Consider the following 20,709-nt stretch of genomic DNA (forward strand, 5'->3'; position numbering starts at 1 on the left):
TAAATAGTTTGCCTTTTTACCATGTGGGTAATAAGGACTCAGCAAGACTATGTTGTTGGGAAACAGTCAGGAAGCCTTACCTTGCTAGCACTATGGAGTTTAATAACTTCCTCCATACTATGAGCTTACTATGTAGGTGAAATGGTTTTGGGGAACACTTTCCTATTAACTGTTTAGTCCCTAAGTAAGAGGTATGTTGCTAAGGAAGTTAGCAACTATGCTTTTGGGAAACAAACCCCTGGTCGATAGCAGGCTAACTGTCAGGCTTACTTGATCGTACGTTTCAGAGAAGTCGATGGCCCAATCCCAAAGTGAGCCCTGAGGACTAAGGATTTACGGACTTAATTGATCTCAGGTGCTAATTAACTTAAGTGAGTGAGTGTGTGAGGCCACATAGGCTCAGGTAGGTATGGGATTGGCACAGCATTTCACGACACTTCGGCTAATGAAATGTATTGATATTAGAAAATATACATTTATTTATTTTACTTTTGAATACTTCAGCATAAAGGATGTATTGAATAATTTAGGTTATTATTGGCTTACAGATACTAATCATGAGTCAGAACGGGCTACATTTGGCTGAATTATAAAAGGTATAAGTAGTAATATACAGAGCTGTTTGGGAGCCAAAGGAGCCGGCTCTTGTTGGTGAGCTGATCAAAATTATCCGGCCAACTAAAAAGAGGCAGAAATTCCCATCTGGTCACGCATTGACAGTGGCGTTGTCTTATTGTTTACCTTCCTAATTTCCGGATTTCCCTATGGTCTCCGCGGTAAAGGTCACGACGCTTTGAACTGTGGGAAATTTCCTTAAGTGAAGTCTGCACTGATGCGAACTCACGGAAAGGGCTCTGTAAGTGTGGACTCAAACCCCCCCGCCCTTTGGATTTCAACATTTGGACAGCCCTAAAGCCTTAATAATTTCGCGAGAACGCGCAGCAAAGTCTGTGAGTCCGGACATGGGGATTGGGCCAGATTGGCATCTGTCGGAACCAAGTGTGTCACAGGAAGGTTCCGCCAAGCCTATTCCTCATGATTTTGTCATACATTTACATATATGAAGTACAAACAGACCTTATTTTCCCTAAGGGTCTAAGATTAAATGATGCAAATAAAATAATTAATTGAATTGCTATCTATTGTTATCGGGAACCAGCAGTTGGGTGAGTGGTACAGCGCTGGAGCTGTGATGCGGGCGGCCTGAGTCGCGTCCTGAGTATGTCATAGAATTCTTGGCATTGGCTTATTTTTGTAATTCCCTTTATGTCAGAGAAAGTAGGCCTAACAATTTACTTTTTATATAATAAATATGTCTTACAATTTCCCTAGAACCCAAATATAACTTGCAAAAACCCATGGTAAAGTTAATGTTAATATTAATGTTACTGAAAGTGCAGTCTTTGTCACAATGACAAAGACACTGCTGCATGGGAAATTGTAAATTCCATTCAGGTGAGTTTATCGGCAGGCAGCCTTCTGTTGAGATAAATACAATGGTAAATCAATTTAGAAAAAAAAAATTCTGGCTGCATTTACTTGGCTTATTTCTTCAAAGAAATTGAAAATAAATGGACAAAAAAGTTATTTGATTTCTGCAGTAATCCTTCCTAAATTACTAGTTGCGTGGGGATTGACAAGTTCGACACGTAACCTTGAGACCATCTCCCTGATTTCAAAGGCATGGTAAATATTCAAATACAATATGTTACGCTTAATATTACTTATGCATTCAACAAATCGACGATGTTTTTGCCAGGCGGCCTCCCTGTTTTTATTAATGGTTACGGTGTTCCTCTTTGAGTTATTATATGCTTGTACTCCTCATAGACCTCCACAAGCAACTTCTGTTCGCCGCTGGAAAAGATCCCGCTCGGTCCTTTTCTGACATTTTAACCATGATTCGACATTCACGGTTCTGGGCTGGTTACAAATCTCGTGAGCGCGCGTAATCCACAAATAACGTTAGCCTGGTTTGAACTAACTTGAGCAAGGGGCGGCTGAACTGGACTGATGGAATGGCTTAAGCTTCAAGTGGAAGTTGGCGTTAGTTGTGACTGGTCTTAATCAACTAAGCGCCGCCTTCGTTAGTGACTTTGATGAAATATCCCCCAGGACTGTTCTCAGATGCATCTAGAGCAAACAAATGCATTATAATATGCACATAAACATCATTTAATGCAGACACAGATACAGTATGCAGATGTTTGTTTATGTTTGGGTGTGTCCGGCACACACGCACGTTCACACGCACACACAAACACAAAACAACCACACTCACACACACACACACACACACACACACACACACACACACACACACACACACACACACACACACACACACACACACACACACACACACACACACACGCACGTTCACACGCACACACAAACAGAAAAAACAACCACACTCACAGACACACACACACACACACACACACACACACCCACACCGCACACACACACACACAAATACGCTCCACAAGACTCCCAACGGCGATATGAATTACATGGTTAAAGACGTGATTATTGTTCTCCCCCACTATCCCTCTGTTATCCCAGCTGCAACACTGCGTCCTTTTTAATGAGCTTGAAGTAGGCCAGGGCCTAGATCAACAATGCTGGGAGGTATTGTTTGGGCCTGGCTGCCAGGAAGACAACGTCTGCTTTAACTCCCTGCCATAGGAGACGAACAATTTGATGACTTGAAAATGAAGGGCCTTCAAGTGATCTCATCATTTATATTGATTATAATTTTAAGGCCTTATGCATGACAAACATTTGATGTGGAATTTAAATGGTATTGCATTATCAACGTAACAAACACACAAAAAATTAAGAATTACCAAAATAAAATGTAAATTCTAAAAGCGGGAATAACATGGTACATATTGTAGTATTCTATGTATATAATAAGTAATTCGTTTTTTTATGGCAGTCCTACGGAGCACAAGAAGTGATATATATATGATAAATATATACACAAAAGTGTATACATATACTTTTGTGTATATACATATAACATATTTCATACTTTTTATTTCATTATTTCCTTTTAAGTCTATCTAGGGCCTCTCTTTAATTGTGAGGGTAGGTCTTTGGACCCCACATGAGATGTATTCAGATAAAATTATAGTTTCATGCCTGGGGCTCTTTTTTTACAAATATAAATAACGTTACGATCACATCATGTTGGGATGAGAAAACATTCTCTGAAATACTGCCAGAGAAGTGTTCAAATGTATCTCTATATTTGGATATTCTTTAGGACAGGGGAGCTGGGAAGGGAGAGGATGCAATAAACAATGTCCTCAGTGTAGAAGTTGAGGTTTCCTGCAGTGTGGTTGAAACATAATGTTTTTATGGCGGCTTCGCTCAAGTCTATCATGACAATGACAATGTCCAATAGCATGAAGGAGAAGGAAATAATACAATAGTATAGCATTACACAAACACACATCAGTGAAAAACAGCATCATTCAAATAGAGAGAGAGAGAGAGAGAGAGAGAGAGAGAGAGAGAGTTATTAAGTGTCATTAAGGCGCTGTTGTCACATACAATCTTTCATGCAAAAAAAAAAGTAGTAACATTGAAGGGTAGGGCTAAGGGGAAAGGGCTAACTAGCCTTTGAAAGTACAATTCGAGAGGCAAAACTCATAAACGAGGGTTGTGAGAAATCTCCCACAATCCCTGGTGAATTACAAAAAATTTAAGCAAGATGGCGGAGAAAGATGCGACAGGATCGAAAACGATAAATGTAAGGTTTTCCTTCTTTAATAAACAAAAAAAGAGCAATGATGACCGTCGCATTATCATTATGCCCTTTCAATATAGTATAGACATTTCCTTTGTAACAAGAATAATCAAGTATGCATGGCTCTAGTTAGCAAACTTGCTAGCTAGAGAACTTTACAACATTGATGATAGTTCATGACAGCATGGACATATCATGAGACAAAATGGCGCCGCAGAAGGCTGCCGTGTCTCAAGCTCCTCGCCCTCACCCTCCACACTGCCCTCTCCCAGCTGGATCAGAGGAACACATATGTGGGAATGCTGGTCATTGACTACAGTTCAGCATTCAACCCCATTGTGCCCTCCAAGCTTGCCGTGAAGCTCAGGGACCTCGGGCTCAACACCGCCCTCTGTGACTGGATCCTGAGCTTCCTGACGGCAGACCCCAGCCAGTGCGGAGAGGAAACGCTGCATCATCCATCCTGACTACTAACATCGGCGCACCCCAGGGCGGCGCGCTCAGCCCTCTCCTCTACTCCCTGGTCAACCATTACCCCGTGGCCACACACAGCTCCAACACCATCGTCAAGTTTGCTGACGACACAATCATCATCTGCCTGATCACCGAGGGCGACGAGACGGCGTACAGAGAGGAGGTCAGAAGAACCACGACTTCCCGGGACAACCTCCATCTCAACCTCAGCAAAACCAAGGAGCTGATTGTGGATTACAGGAAGCGACAGGGAGTAGGACTAGCACCCATCACCATCAACAGGAGAACCATAGAGAGAGTCAGCAGCTTCAAGTTCCTCGGGGTCCACATCAGCGAGGACCTGACCTGGACTCACCACACCGACACCATCACAAAGACGGCTAGACAGCAGCTCTTTTTCCTCCGAAGGCTGAGGAGGTTCCACATGGACACCAGGATACACCGCAACTTCTACAGGGGCACCGTAGAGAGGATCCTGACTGCCTGCATCCCCACCTGGTACGGCAGTTGCTCCACCCTCAATCTTAAGCCCTTACAGAGGGTGGTGACCAACCGGATTATTAAAGACCCTCATAACCCCAGCAACATACTGTTCCAGCTGCTGCCGTCTGGAAGAAGCTACCGATGGTGTGAAACTTGTAAGTTGTTGTATTTGGAATCTGAACAATGTTACAATGATATCCATATGATCCACGTTCTAGGCTAGGGACTCCAGGTTTGAAGATTAGCTATAATCACTTGCCAAGTAATGCAATAGTTATTGTTTTAAAAATGCTATGTAGCCTGGAAAATGGTTGATCAATGTGATTTCGTTTTTTGTTATTTCATTTATTTTGGTAGAAATAGAGCCTCTTTGAAACGGTTGTTGATAAAATGTGATTGTGTGTGTGATTCTTAATGCATTTTTGTAATGTGAAATATTGGTTCCATTATATCACTGGTTCTTGTTTGTATGATGTTTATTTTTTACATTGATGTCATACTGCCATAAATTCTATGTTTATTCTGGTTTTATATATTCTCTTTTGGTACAATTAGTTTGTATTGGTGTTGGTAGTTACATGCAATGCATGTGTACGGTATTCTATACTATCAGACCTGAACACTGATTAAAACACAAATCAAAGCAAACTGTTACAAAAAACCTACATACCATATCCACCACCAGCATTCCCAGGCTCAGAATACGGCGTTGAACAAATCATATTTTTTCCACATTTCTCAGATTCACTGACAGCCGCAAAAAGATTTTTAAAACCCACGAAAGAAAAATGACCACAGCTGAAGCCGGTGTTGTAAAACTCAAATCAACCGCCAACAGCAACAAACTCGTCGCCTCAATTTACGTCAACTTGGCCCTCTGCTTCAAGGGCACCCAAAAGTGAGGGCAACTCAAAAGCGAGGTGTAGGGCTAAGGGGTATGGCCAATAGGTGAATTGGGATTGGGCCTTGAGTTGAAATGGAGGAGAGGGAGAGAAAAAGAGAAACAGCTTGTTAGAATGTGCGCTCCATAGGAGCTAGGACATATGCAGATTATCCAAAATGCTTGAATATCTTGCTCTATATCCTGCGCTTAATTAGGTACTCTTGAATTCCTGTTGTTTATTAAGAAACCGTGTTCAAACTAAAAACACACCAAACTTTGAAGTGCACAAATTGACATTGGTATGGAGGTCAAGGCAATTATTACTGAATATCTAGCAGTACATAGGAATGAAGATGGGAAATATCCAAGGCTATTGAAGGTTTCTCTCAGAACATGCATGATTGAGAGGAGTGTTATATCATAGGAATGTTATATAATATCCCTTCCCCATGCCATTGATCTATATTTTACTGCTAAATTTAATTCCCTGGTAAAAACATTTCCTTGGTATATATACACATAAAAAACGGCCTAAAATCCAGATTTCTGTCATTCAAAAATAAGAAAATCTCATATAATTAAGGTTTTACATGATAGCAGACACTTGCAACATAAACTACAGTATTGCATGAAGAATATACTGACCTAACTCTCTGAACTTGGTTCTTGGCCTACTTACAAATAATATCCCGTAGTATGCAAACCCTTCACCATTAGTCTGTCGTGCTCTGGTGCTCCAGGACTTCAAGATTATTTACAGAACACGGCCAAAAGATGTGTGGCCTCCGGATGATATTATGAATCCTAGCCCTTGCGATACATCCACTGTAAACACTAGCGCATGGTACCGTGGCCGCAAGCTGCTCAGGGCCACACCCCCACCCTCCTCCTTGACCCGCCTCTAAACAACTGCACGTTTGTGGAAAGCTCATTGTGGGACTGGCTCATAGTGGCTGTTATGCTGCACCAAGGCTGAATTTCTTGAACAACTTCAAATACTGTATTAGGACCCCAACACCTATATAAAAGCATTCATAAAGTAGCATGCCATGGGACCTTTAATACCCAAAACACGTCAGATAAATCGATTAAATAAAATATTTTCAAGGATGGGAACGAGGATCATAATCTGCACAATTTCTGCAGATGGTTTTATCCCAACACAGCCTTTTGGGAACATCTCAGGGTCAGTAAGTTCAAGTGTATTATTTTCCCCTCAGAGGGGGGAGAACTATTATTTGGTGGCACACACACACACACACACACACACACACACACACACACACACACACACACACACACACACACACACACCCACACACCCACACACACACACACAGCCCAAAACACACACACACACACACACACACACACACACACACACACACACACACACACACACACACACACACACACACACACACACACACACACACACACACAGAAGGATCGTGCTGAATCTCAACTTATTGAGAATTCGGCGTTAATTGGTGTATAGAAACGAGAGCACACGAACGTAATGACTACATCGCTTTTAAGGAGAGTTTTTAGAATTAGACGTTCGATTTTATTGATAATTTGAAAGTGAGACAAAACCGAATCAACTACATGAATCATTCATTTCGGCTTTGTATCCTTGAAGAAGCCTTTCTGGTGGCTTCAAAGTACGCATATGAGATGAAAGGTAACTCGGCAGAAACATAATCCAGTTTGGCTAAATGCAAAGATTTTCAGCTAACGGAAAGCACCAAACATTTCATATGAAGTTCTGAGCTTTCTATTTTGATCCAAACATTTCCGTTGCTTCTGTAACCTGTATTATTAGGGGTCTTACGAAACTGTAGGAACCCTATTGTTTTCGTTAGTATTATTATTAGGGGTCTTACGAAACCATAGGAACCCTATTGTTTTCATCAGTAGTATTATTATTAGGGCTCCTGCGAAACAGTAGGAACTATTGTAATCATTAGTATTATTAGTGGTCCTAAGAAAACCGTAGGAACCCTATTGTAATTGTTATTATTATTAGGGGTCCGATAAATGATGTAGGAACCCCATTGTAATCTTTAGTATTATTATTATTAGGGGCCCTACGAATGACGTAAGAACCCTATTGTAATTGTTAGTACTATTATTATTATTATTAGCCTGACGTTTTGGTTCCAAAAGTTTGGCAGGCTCGTAGAACTCGTAAAAATAGTAAGGGAATCAAAAGATGGGCAAGAATAACACGAGGCCTTGAAGTTCAGGGATTTAACAGGCTAGGAAGGTGCAATATGCATGAAACTTGTTATACATGCACCATTTTTCATGATGAACAACTTTCACATCGCAATCAATTTATTTTTTACCTTTATTTTACCAGGAATTATCCCATTGAGTTCAGAATCCCTTTTACAAGGGAGTCTTGGCCAAGACCGCAGCATATAGCATACCCCTACGGTCAGATCATTTAGACTTCATGCAATGGCTACAACTCCACCAAACACCCACACATAAACTGCTTTGGGGCTGAAAGTTGTAAAAGCTGCAAATTCGTCACACATGTACCAGTTTACTGTGGGACTATATGGTGTGAGATTCATAGCAAGAAGGCTAAAGACGACAGAGATAAATATTTTCAAGTGAAATAAATACATATCTCTGATGTTCAAACACCTCTAACATTGTGTCAAAAACACATATGCTCGGCTGTCCAATATGGCTACAAGGGGTAGATTCCATAGTATGCCCATGCCATATATGAAATTGGATGCATTTGTTTGAAGTTGCCTTTCTGAACCGCGGCCTCACTACAATGCAGGTTGGGTCTTAAAGCGGTACACGCGTAATTTGGAAAACGTTTGACAGTGGTTTTTCACCTTTTTTTTTATTGTTGATTGTTTTGATATGTAAACTTCCGGTAAACCAGTTTTTAAGGCACACCAATGCCATATTACCATACCGACCAAGCTCACCATACCTCCACGCACGGAAGACTTCTATTTCTCAAAATATACTCTAATCTGCCCTTGGCAGTCTACGGTCATACTGTCGGTCATACTGTCCTACTGTCATACTGTCATACTGTAATACTGTCATACTTTCATACTGTCATACTGGCGGTCATACTGTCATACTGTCGGTCTTACGGTCATACTGTCATACTGTCATACTGTCGGTCATACTGTCATACTGTCATACTGCCGGTCATACAGTCATGCTGTCATATTGTCGGTCATACTGTCATACTGTCATATTGTCGGTCATACGGTCATACTGTCATACTGTCGTTCATACGGTCATACTGTCGGTCATACTGTCGGTCATACTGTCGGTCATACTGTCATACTGTCATACTGTCGGTCATACTGTCATACTGTCATACTGTCGGTCATACTGTCATACTGTCGGTCATACTGTCATACTGTCGGTCATACGGTCATGCTGTCGATCATAAGTCATAAGGTCAAACTTGTCATGGTTTCTTGCAACTATATTTAGGGGTCCTACGAAAAATCTAAGAACCCTATTGTAATCGATAGCATTACTGTATTATCATTATTAGGGGTTCTACGTAAATCGTATAACCCTATTGTAGCATCCTCTTTTATTAGTTGGGCAAGTGGCTCTATAAATAATGCGAATAGGGTGGGGCTTTAGGGACAGCCTTTCCGGCATCCTCATTCCAGAGTGACTACACCTGAGATGTTACAGTTTATCTTAATCTGCGCTGTCGGTAGGTGGTATATAGATTTGAGACAACCTACTACTTTATCATTAAAGCCAAAATGCTCTAACACCAAATACAAAAACTCCCAATGGACAGAATCAAAGGACTTTTCCGCATCAAGACTAATTGCTAGGAGCTTTGATTTTCTTTTACATATGTTATCAATCAGGTGTAATTATACAAATAAAAAACTGATTTTAATTTGAGGGATTATAGTAGACCAGTCTGGAAGCTCTCACTCTATGCTTCCATTCGCCCTGACGTCACCCCGGAAGTCTCCAATATTTTATTATTTTAAGCATTATAATTATTATCGGACCTCAAGTTTCAGGGGAGAATGAGGATAATTGCTATTCAAGAGCTCTTCCCTGTAGAAACGATCTAAGCATTGGACTGAGGGATCTGAAGTGCGGGTGTTTGTGCGTGTGTGTGTATGCGTTTGTGTGTGTGGCATGGGGTGTTCATGCAGTATCTCTGTGGTGGTTGATGGACCCTGGATGTGTCCAGAATCCCTGCACTGTCTATATCCGCAGCAGGCTCACACTGATTGTTGATTCTTTCTGCTCCCATCCCATCTCAGCTCAGCTCTTTCATACTTAGCGATCTGAAGTACTGGCTCATCCACTGACTGACCTACTTTCCTCAGTATGAGTCCACACAGCTTTAAAGTCAGTTTGAGGCAACGCCTTACAGGACAGAGGTTCCTCTATTCAATGGGCTAGTAAACAGCTGTGAGCAACATTGTAAAGGGTGCTATTTCATCTTGATTTAGACAAATTGCCAGTGAACGGAATACAGTCAGCACCCAACCACTGCTATCGCCTTGATCCCACTTTGGTTCCACTTCCTTGTACAAGGGCAGGCTGATATCACGTTACGTGTTGATGCGGTTTCATTTGAGACCCCTGTACTGCTTCCTCCATTGCCTGAGAGAGTGTGTGTGTGTGTGTGTGTGTGTGTGTGTGTGTGTGTGTGTGTGTGTGTGTGTGTGTGTGTGTGTGTGCGTGTGCGTGTGCGTGTGTGTGTTTGTGTGTGTGTCTGTGTGTGCATTTATATCGAATTATAAATCAAAATACTTATATAATCATAAAGCAAAGACAGCTTTATCCTTGTAAGGCAAGAAAAATTTAGTATGAAGACTATTTTACATGCCTAAGACTCATGATATTCCAGTATCAGAGGCATTATCCGGGCTTAGCGTTTAATCACCAAAATGAAGGCTGCTTCGAAAGTTTGATTGTTTCCGGATTGTTTCAAATAAATTATAAAGAGAAACAAAAGCGCTGATTTGGATGCTTTTCATTGTAAACTATAAAAGCTCTTTAAGTGTTTTTCACCGGATTTGAATATAAGGTCTGGATAACAGTTTGGAACAGGTCCAGCCCTGTTCAAAGGGCTGTCACGGACATGATTTGACATTTCTGCTCGTTAATTAGGCCAGCAATGAGAGTCCAGTGTCAGCACAAGTTAGTTTTGAATCCTCTGCACCTTTGTTTAATTTGATGTTTATTGGTAAAAGGATATGAGAATTATTATTCAAAACTGCAAGTTCCTTGTGGCCCTAATACTGTTCTTCATATTATTATATTCTCTAACTTTTCTCCCTATTAATTCCTAACAATGTACATATTCATTGGAGAAATTCCCAAAGAAAATATAAAATGGATTCACATCTGCGATGGAGTTGGTTGTTTTGGTGAAGGTAATGATGTGATAATTATTACAGTGTTGGTTATAGTGGTGATGGCTATGATGTGATAATTACGATAGTGCTGGTTATAGTGGGGATGGTTATGATGTGATAATTATTACAGTGTTGGTTATAGTGGTGATGGCTATGATGTGATAATTACGATAGTGCTGGTTATAGTGGGGATGGTTATGATGTGATAATTACAATATTGTTGGTTATACTGATGTAGATTATGATGTGATACTGAAGATAGATTTGATTAATAGTGGTGGTGGTTATAATGTGATAATTGCAATCGTGTTGGTTATAACCTGTGCTCTCTCTCAACAGTTTGACCCGAGGATGCTGTGTGACGCTGTGGACGCAACTTCCGGGTAGACGGCTTGGTTTGTTTGGTTTGTTTAGCAGGACGCTTAGCGTCGACCAGCTATCTTGGTTTGTATCTATCTACCAGTATTTATATCGCGACCTGTTCTGCATACTCTGTATTGTATTTGCTGTTTCCTTGTTGGAGCTCCGTCTGCATCAACCACGCTAAGCATGGACTCTGGCTGCTCTTGTTCCGCCTTCCTCATAGATAAGATAGCTCTGTTAGAGAGACATATCTGTCAGTTAGAGGAGGAAAGGGTAGTGAGCATAAAGAAGACAGATACTCCAAAAAGTATAGAGAAGAGACCCGCCCGGCGGTCTTGTAGAGTTGATGCTATCGCTAGCACTTGCTCCGTCAAGGCAAGGCTGTCAGCAGCATCACTTGCAAAGGCGGACAGCAGCCTGCCTCGCAAGTCTTTTTTGGGGGTAAAAACGCTAGTCATTGGTGACTCTGTTATACGTAAAGTTAGACGCCAGTGAAAGTTATTTGCCAGGGCTCCCGACATTGAGGCTAATCTAAGGCTACTGGCATGCGGGCAGACCACACACGGAGTTAGATTAGATGCACCAAACACCAACGATAGTTTCGACAACATTGTAGTTCATGTCGGTACCAACGATACTAGGACGAGACAAACCGAGGTCACAAAAAGCAACATAGCTATGCTTTGTGACTTCAATCGCTGGCTGTTACAATATAGTTCAGAGCAGGGCTTTGGTTTCATAGATAACTGGCCCTCCCTGTGTGGCCGCCCTGGCGTGCTGATGAGCGACGGCCTTCACCCTACTGGGTTAGGCGCCTCAAAAAACATAGATAGATGTCTTAGCCAGGCGGGACTCAATCACAGCACGCTGGGTTGCAGGAGTTTAGCAAACCTGCTAGCAACATGATAGTTTACGTTGCAGAGTCTAGAACAGTAGGTGGGTTAGTTGAACCAGTTTACCAGGAAGATGTATCTATTTCAGAGTGTTAACCAGAATATGTATTGGGGTGCTGCCTCGCGCTGTCTCGAGTTGTAAAACCCGCAGGCGAAGGCCGCAACCAGTATGTCTATTTCAAAAAATAAAATTAAAGCCAAAGAATAGATTTATATTCAGATCCTTTGAAGTGCTCGCGTTCTGCTCCTCAGTTCCCCAACAAACGGAACAAGTTCCAGACTCTTTCGTTTTAGCTATAGTATACCGTCCCCCAGGCTCGTACTCACTTTTTGTAGATGAGTTTTCTGATTTTGCAGCTGATCTTGTTACATATTCAGACAATATTTTGTCTGAATATGTTTATCTGATGGCCTTGCAAAGGCTTTTCTGTCCATTACAGATATGCTTGGTTTCAAACAGCTCGTCCAGCACCCAACCCATATCGGTGGAAACACGCTGGACCTCTTCTTGACCCGCAGTGTCATCATCTCAGATCTGGTTGTCTCTCCCTACACCTTAGCTTTATCAGACAATTTTCTGCTCACTTTCCAGGTGGTGGTATCCTGCCCCTGTCGTCGCATCACCCCTGCAACCACTACAGCTATGGCAGATAAGTTACCCTGTTCACTTGCTCCTCTCTATAACTATGGGTTCTGTGGAGTGCCTTGCTGATGAACTCAACAATGGCTTGTCTGCTGCCATTGATTCTGTTGCTCCGCTTGTAATTAAAAAACGATCATTGAAAGAATGAACTCCCTGGTTTAATGCAGAAACTCGCACCCTGAAGCGAGGTTGCAGAATCCTTGAACGCAAATGGCGCTCGACTAAACTTGAGATCTTTCGTCTTGCGCGGCATAACAGTCTGCTCACCTATAAGGGTGCGCTGACTACTGCCAGGAACGCCTACTTTTCTAGTATCATCAACTTGAAGAGAAACAATCCCAAGTTTCTTTTCAACATGGTGAAGTCTCACTCAGAAACAGAGAGTGTAGGCTCCACCCTCTTAGCAGGTCAATTCATGGATTTCTTTGACAATAAGATTAAATCGATTAGAGAGGAAATTGATGCTTGCCGTTCAACTTGTCCTACACATCTTGCGGGGCAGGATGGGGGTCTTGCCCCCATCTTCGCCGGCTTCAATCTTACCTCACAGATAGAACACAATTTGTGCACTATGAGGGTTCAGAATCTAAGCACTGCAAACTACGCTTTGGTGTACCACAAGGGTCGGTCCTTGGTCCATTGCTTATTGCAATCTACACACTTCCCTTGGGCAACGTTATCCGCAGCTTTGGAATTAGCTTCCACAGCTACGCGGATGACACCCAACTCTTTATTCCTGTAGAATCAAGGGACTCGGCCCAAATCCAGAAGGTTGGGTCCTGTCTGGTTGCAGTGAAGAGTTGAACGTCACAGAACTTCCTGCTGCTTAACACTGGGAAGACAGATATTATAATTATCGTCGCACTTGAGAATCTCACTGTGGTTGGATGGCTTCCCAATCCCACAGAGTGCATCTGTCAGAAATCTTGGTGTCCTGTTCGACCCTCAGCTGTGCTTTGACCACCATGTTATAAGCAAAGATCAGACCAATGTTATCAGCAGCAGATGCAGAGACACTGATTCATGCATTTATATCATCAAGACTGGATTATGTAATTCACTTTTCTGGGATCTACCTAACTCTACCACGAGAAGTCTACAGCTTGTTGTTTCAAATAAATTATAAAGAGAAACAATAGCGCTGATTTGGATGCTTTTCATTGTAAACTATGAAAGCTCTTTAAGTGTTTTTCACCAGATTTGAATATAAGGTTTTGGTTATGGTTATAGTGACGATAATTTCGATAGTGTTGCTGGTGGTGGTGGTTATGTTAGGGATAATGTATATAACGAATTCATCATTATCAGGAAAATAAGCTTATTTTCAATAGTGACCAGCGTTCTTTACATTATCCCGCTTATTACACAGACACTTGCGGAAAAATAACTTCACACAGCATGTCTTTTTACAATTTGTTACCATTCGTAATGTTCATCAGCAGAGAAATAGTTTGCCAGAGACGCTTAGCAACCGAATATGCTGGGGTTGATAAGTTACCAGACTACTTGCGTAGTTGCACGAAAGATGTGTTCCTTGACGGCGGACAATTATGCTTAGCAACGGTCAATTATGAAAAAGATAATTGACCGCCGAACGTGGGGAAGGCCCATTCAAGTGAATGGAGCATTCTACAGCATTAAGAAGAGCCGTGTAATAAGTTGTGATAATTATAATAGTGTTGGTTAAAGTGGTGGTGGTGGTGATTACAGTAGTGGCGATTATATTGGCAGACGTAATGATGTAAGATGATTACGATCGTGATGTTTATATTGGCAGATGTAATGATGTGATAATACGATAATGTTGTCTATAGTGGTGGTGTAAAGATAGTAATTACTCAATTATTTTACTCAATTATCTAAGTCAATTATTTTACTTAGATAATTTACTCAAATGCACAACTCAGTAGGCAAAAGTCAGAGTAGAGATAACAATAATAATGGTTTGAATTTATATAGCGCTTTTCTAGACACTCAAAGACGATTTACAGTGAAGGGGGGACCTCACTCACCACCACCAGTGTGTAGCACCCACTTGGGTGATGCACGGCAGCCAACCTGCGCTACGCTCTCCACACACCAGCTTGAGGTGGAGAGTGAGGGTATTAATGAGTCAGACAATTATACAGAAGGATGATTATGGGGCCAGATTGAATAAGCCTGGTTGTGCCAGAACACCGGGAAAACCCCTACTCTTTGCCATAAGTGCCCTGTGATGACCTCGGTGAGTCATAATGGTCTTTACTGGAAAAAAAATCCGGCAGGGAGAAGGCAAAGGCGTAGTGGGTCGGTATACGGATAATCCGACTTTATCGGGCAAACAATCCGGCAGGAAAAAGGCAAAGGCGTAGTTGGCTAATGTTGACCATTAAGGGTGGTGGTTATGATGTGATAAATACAATGGTGTTGATTATATTGGCAGAGCTTATGATTTGACCCTCTTTTGATTGATTTCCTCTCCATATTGCTTCCTGTTTAAACTGCTACCCTGGTGTTGCGCATATAGTTAACACTTACAACGTTGTAATAATGGAGGTAGGTTGGTGTTCCCTGATGCACAGTGGAAGGCTATGTAAAAAACCTTTCACATCTTACTATAAATAAACTCAGAGCTGCAACGGAGACTACAGAAGGCGAGAGAAGACGAGAGAAGACGATGTTGGGAGAGAGAGAGAGAGAGAGAGAGAGAGAGAGAGAGAGAGAGAGAGAGAGAGAGAGAGAGAGAGAGAGAGAGAGAGAGAGAGAGAGAGAGCGAGAGAGAGAGAAAGAGAGAGAGAGAGGGTAATCAATAAATCTCTAATCTCTTGAGCGTTCTCTCCTCTTTGCACCCCACCTTCTTTCTCTGAACACACACACACACACACACACACACACACACACACACACACACACACACACACACACACACACACACACACACACACACACACACACACACACACACACACACACACAGTACCTGTTTTCTACTACAAGCCTGGGAGGTGACTAATGTTTGGGAGTGGGTCCCCAGGTTGTGACATGCCTCGGGCTCTGCTGTTGCTGTGTCGCAGTGCAGATGGAGACCCACTCCCACACTCTGATGTTCCCCAGAGCCCCAGATACGCCTGAACGTCTCCAACGTGGGAAGCAACGATGTGAGCGCTAATTCTACAACGTCTCGAATAGCGGATGATTGATGGTAAGCTAGCGGCCTTCCTCTGGGTCCCTGTGGGTTCCTCTGCAGCCCAAGTAAGCCATCTCTCTTTTCATTCTCTCTCTCTCTCTCTTTCTTATGGCTTTTTATTTGTGAAAAGTCCAAGCCAGGCTTTTGCAGGGAACTCCTGAATTCATAAATCATGAAACATTATTGAAAGTGAATCGAGAGTGAATTGAATTATGCCTGGTCTCCTTAAAATGTTTTCTCATTTCAACGCTGGCCTCGTTCCGGCACAGCTTGGGCTCAGCCCGGCATCGGTTTGCTGCCGAGCGCAGGAAGAAGCGTTAAGAAAGCTCATTGGATAACAAATCGAACAATGAAGAAGATAACAGCCTGGATGCTAGCGAACACCGAACAGACAGACACACAAACACGCACACGCACACACACACACACGCACATAGCATAGTGTAACGAGCTGACACACCTCCAGGTACAGATAAACATGCACACAGATTATCGCAGATAAACACACAAACATATCCATACCGTAACGATGTACAACCGTAGCATGTTTCACAATGCATTTGCTTACTGGAAATAGAGGTTCCTGTGCTGCATTCAGACCTTTGAATACCTTTAGCGGGACACTCAGCAATACCAGGAGAAGTGTGACATGGATATATACACTCGCGTTATTTATACAAATCACACCAACAAAGGGAACTCTGTGGGCGAGTGTCTGCTACTACCTCATGCTATGCTAATCCTGGTGGTCATGGTGCTCCTTAGTGGTGAGGCGCTGTTAGAGATCTGTGTGTGTGTTTGTATGTATCTGTGTGCTTGTGTTTCTGTTTGCGTGACACAGACAAAGACAGACGAGGAAACAAGTATGCAGTGAAATTAACATAATTGTTTGCAAACTCGGAAAACTGATGAAAGATTGGACAATAAAACAGAGGGGTGGGGTGGTGTGCGGACTATTGACTTTGCTTGCTCATTAAGCGCCATATAGTCCAGTACGGGACTAAGACTATGAGGTTAGATCTTTATCCATTGACTGTAATATAGATACTTACCCCCCCCCCAAACCATCCTGATAGAGGCATTCAACATCCAGAGCTAAGGAAGTCCTAGAGGAGGGTATTTGTTCCAGTTGTCAAGCTGGCTATCAAATTCCTCTTCATGTGTGTGTGTGTGTGTGTGTGTGTGTGTGTGTGTGTGTGTGTGTGTGTGTGTGTGTGTGTGTGTGTGTGTGTGTGTGTGTGTGTGTGTGTGTGTGTGTGTGTGTGTGTGTGTGGAAATTTGCATTGATGAGTTGATAATGGATTAAAATACCCTCCCCAAACCATTTGCCAATCCCCTGGATATGTGTGTTTATATGTCTGTGTGTGTGTGTGTGTGTGTGTGTGTGTGTGTGTGTGTGTGTGTGTGTGTGTGTGTGTGTGTGTGTGTGTGTGTGTGTGTGTGTGTGTGTGTGTGTGTGTGCACGCACGTGTGTTTGTATGCGTGTGGGTGTGTACGTGTGATTGTGGGTGTGTGTTGTGTGCGTGCGTATGATTACGCTTCACTGGAGTAAGAAAATGTATGATTCCCTCAGCTCCCACTGTGTTCTTACACACAAATACACACAATGGCAACTCTCCTGGTCTTTAATTGTCTGCTTCTTTTTGCAACATTCTCATCGTCCCCATTTTCTCTCCCTCTGGTATTCTTTCTCTTTCTCTGTCGTAATATATCTTGCTCTCTCTTTGTCTCTTTCTCTCTCTGCATTTCTCTTCACTTTGCACCCGCCTCCTCTACTTGCATCGCATCCCCCCTCCTGATGCCATGACCTCCTCCCTGTCTCCCTTCACCACTTCACAGCTCCCCCACCCCCTCTCTCTCATTTATTTCTCTCTCTTGCTAGTGCTCTGGTTACAAATCTTTCTTCACCCTTACTACACTACAGAACTTTAACATCTGCCCAAGCCAAACACTGGTAAACCCGATCCTGCACGCAGACACGTGCACACAAGCAAGCGCACACTCTCTCTTTATCCCTTTTGTGGGTCCAGCCGGCCACACCACAACCGGCAGTAATTATTATCCAGCCGGAAAAACATCCTTCCCAACCATAATAAAGGAGGGGGGCTCCGGACCTGAAGAGAGAGTGGAGGCATGAAGGGATTCAGCCAACACTGCCCTGAGGATCCCACACAGTCTGTTAAGGAGAAGATCAGGCAAATAAAAGGCTCAGCTCTCCCTGCCTGCTCACCTACACACACACAGACACACACACACTTCCACACAAATACATACATACTACAGAACAGGGGCGGACTGGGGGAAAAAAGTGGCCCGGGAGTTTCTGTCAGACCGGCCCACTCAATACACGGCGCGCGGCCCACTAAGTACACGCCGCGTTGCCAGAGTCGGCTCCAGAGCAGATCTACTGGAGGGGCATGGGTCGCCAGCGGGGGGGCACTGCCGTTTGTGAAATATTTTAATGCAAAAAAAGGGGGAGGGCTGTCGAAGTTCATGCACACACATGCATACACACAGATACCACACACACGCATAGAGAAACGTTTACACACACACACACACACACACATACACACTTTTTCCGTGGAGGAGGCAAGGGTGATATTTCATAACACATTGGACATGGACGTAATAGCATGACCTAAGTGATGAATATTTTAAAGAGAAGAAATGCCAAAATAAGGAACTGACAGATAAAATAAAATAACCATAAGGGGGCAAGAAAACAACACACAAAAAAGAAAGAAGGAAGAAGGTCTAACATCGCTTCCAGAATGTTTGGCTCACTTAAAGGGATACTTCACAGGTGGACATATGAAGGTTATATGAAGTAACTGATTCTATGTATTATAAATGTGCAAAAAGAATTAGATTGGTTCATCCTAGCCTGAGAAAAGGCAGAAAGTGTCTCTCTGGCTCAAAAGTAAGAAATCCTCCAACTACCACAGTGCATTCCGCTCGCTGCACCGCCTGTCTGTTTCCGTTTGGAATAACACATTGTAGCCAATGTGTTAGTAAAAAAAAAAAAAAAAAGTACTCTATGCTTAGACGTCTGTTTCTCCCGGCGGGCTTTGGCTGGCGTTTCCAGTTCACTTTCTGGGTCCGGAAATATGTATCCAATACCCAACTGTTCAGATGAGGCGTAAAGCCTGGGTGAGAGGTTACACACACTGTCCTCGCCAGAAACAGCCATTTCTTTTAGAAGAAACTGGCATCGCTGAAATTCGCTGCAGCACAGGGACTCTGTGTAGTGTCATGGACATATTATCGAATTAAGGTAAGTGTCTATAGGCGAACAGAGCAAACCGGCACGCTCCGGCGTTACACCGAATTCTGCGACCCACCAAAACGTGTGACCCCAGGGGGCGCTGTTGCACATTTTCTGCACGCAGCACGAGTTTGAAGTAGACAGGCATGAAGTCGAAAAAACTGTATTGACATAAATAAAACATGATATCTCCCCCCACCCCCTCACTTTGTTATTAAATGTGCTTAATACACAGATTTGATTTGATTAGCATTTAACAGACCCATACAATGGATGGGCGTTTATTTTACGTTCCATCACCGTGGCTTCTTTCCCCATAAAAAGCTACAGTCAGTGTTTAATTAGGTGATTTACTTTTGAGCATTTCCTATTGTAGGCTACTGTGTAAAATGCTGTTTAGAATTAATGTTAGTATCAAGAATAGAAAGACCCGCCCCTGGGGTCACACTTTTCGGTGGGTTGCAGAATTCGGTGTAACACCGGCTCTTCGTCCTCGGCAACAGGCAAGCCGCAGCAGCCTCCCCTTCTATTTGTGTCAATTCTTCCAGGCTGTATTCTGGCTCGTACTAATAGCCCTGAATTTCCGAATCCAACAATAGATTTTTAAAATACTGGTGAAGAAACATGGCGGACATTGTGTTTACATCTCGTACGCAAGCTCCCGTCCCCCCTCATTCCTTATTGGTGGGCTCACAAATTTGCAGAACCAGTGGTTTGTAGTCCTCGGCCCTTCTAGCAGGCAAGCAAAGAAATTAGATCAGGAAAGCTGAGCCAAGGGAAGACTGGGTTAGACTGAGGAAAAAAAAATTAGATTACAATAGCAATTAAATTTTTTTAATGATAGAACGCAGGTTCTGAATGGGTGAAGTATCACTTTAACAGAACCCAACAGCCCAGGAAGGAAAATTATGAGAGGTGTGATGGTATAGGGGCAGATGGTTTCTACCTGTTAAAACACTCACAGCACAGTTTAGTGTAGAAATTGTTTTTTAAAGCTTGATCATGCCCCTCCCAGGCATTAACATTCAGCTGGTTGTTGCTTTGCATAGTTAAAACCGACGCATGGTCGTGGTGTGTGGGAGCATGTACTGGGTGAACACGAGACATTATTAATAAAATAAATGGTCATAAAATGTTTCTAGAGATTTTAAACAGCTTCATCGAGATAGGAAACAGATTGACGACTCGCTCATTAAATCTAATTAGCTTTGAACTGAAAACATTTGATTAGTACTACTTGTTATAATTGCCAGGGATATTCTGCTAAATGTAAAAGCAGACGTCTGGAACTAAATCCAGGCTTTGGTGTGAGAAAAGAGCGGACAGCTACAACTACACACACACACACACACACACACACACACACACACACACACACACACA

At 42.7% G+C, this 20,709-nt stretch overlaps 1 protein-coding gene across 3 annotated transcripts in view; it reads right to left on the bottom strand.

The window, feature by feature from the left end:
* tspan4a (tetraspanin 4a) overlaps positions 1–20,709 on the bottom strand; it is an 83,641-nt gene that overhangs the window by 29,778 nt on the left and 33,154 nt on the right. Inside the window, exon 1 of one of the 3 annotated variants that reach the window (XM_056608431.1) lies at positions 81–252. The exons of the other annotated variants lie outside the window; for them this stretch is intronic. Coding sequence (XP_056464406.1) covers positions 81–116 — 36 coding nt within the window. The 5' untranslated portion in view covers positions 117–252. Of the gene's footprint in view, positions 1–80; positions 253–20,709 lie in introns of those variants that run through there. 3 annotated transcript variants of the gene reach the window in all.

The sequence above is a fragment of the Gadus chalcogrammus genome, chromosome 14 (genome assembly GCF_026213295.1).
Source record: "Gadus chalcogrammus isolate NIFS_2021 chromosome 14, NIFS_Gcha_1.0, whole genome shotgun sequence".
Lineage (NCBI taxonomy): Eukaryota > Metazoa > Chordata > Actinopteri > Gadiformes > Gadidae > Gadus > Gadus chalcogrammus.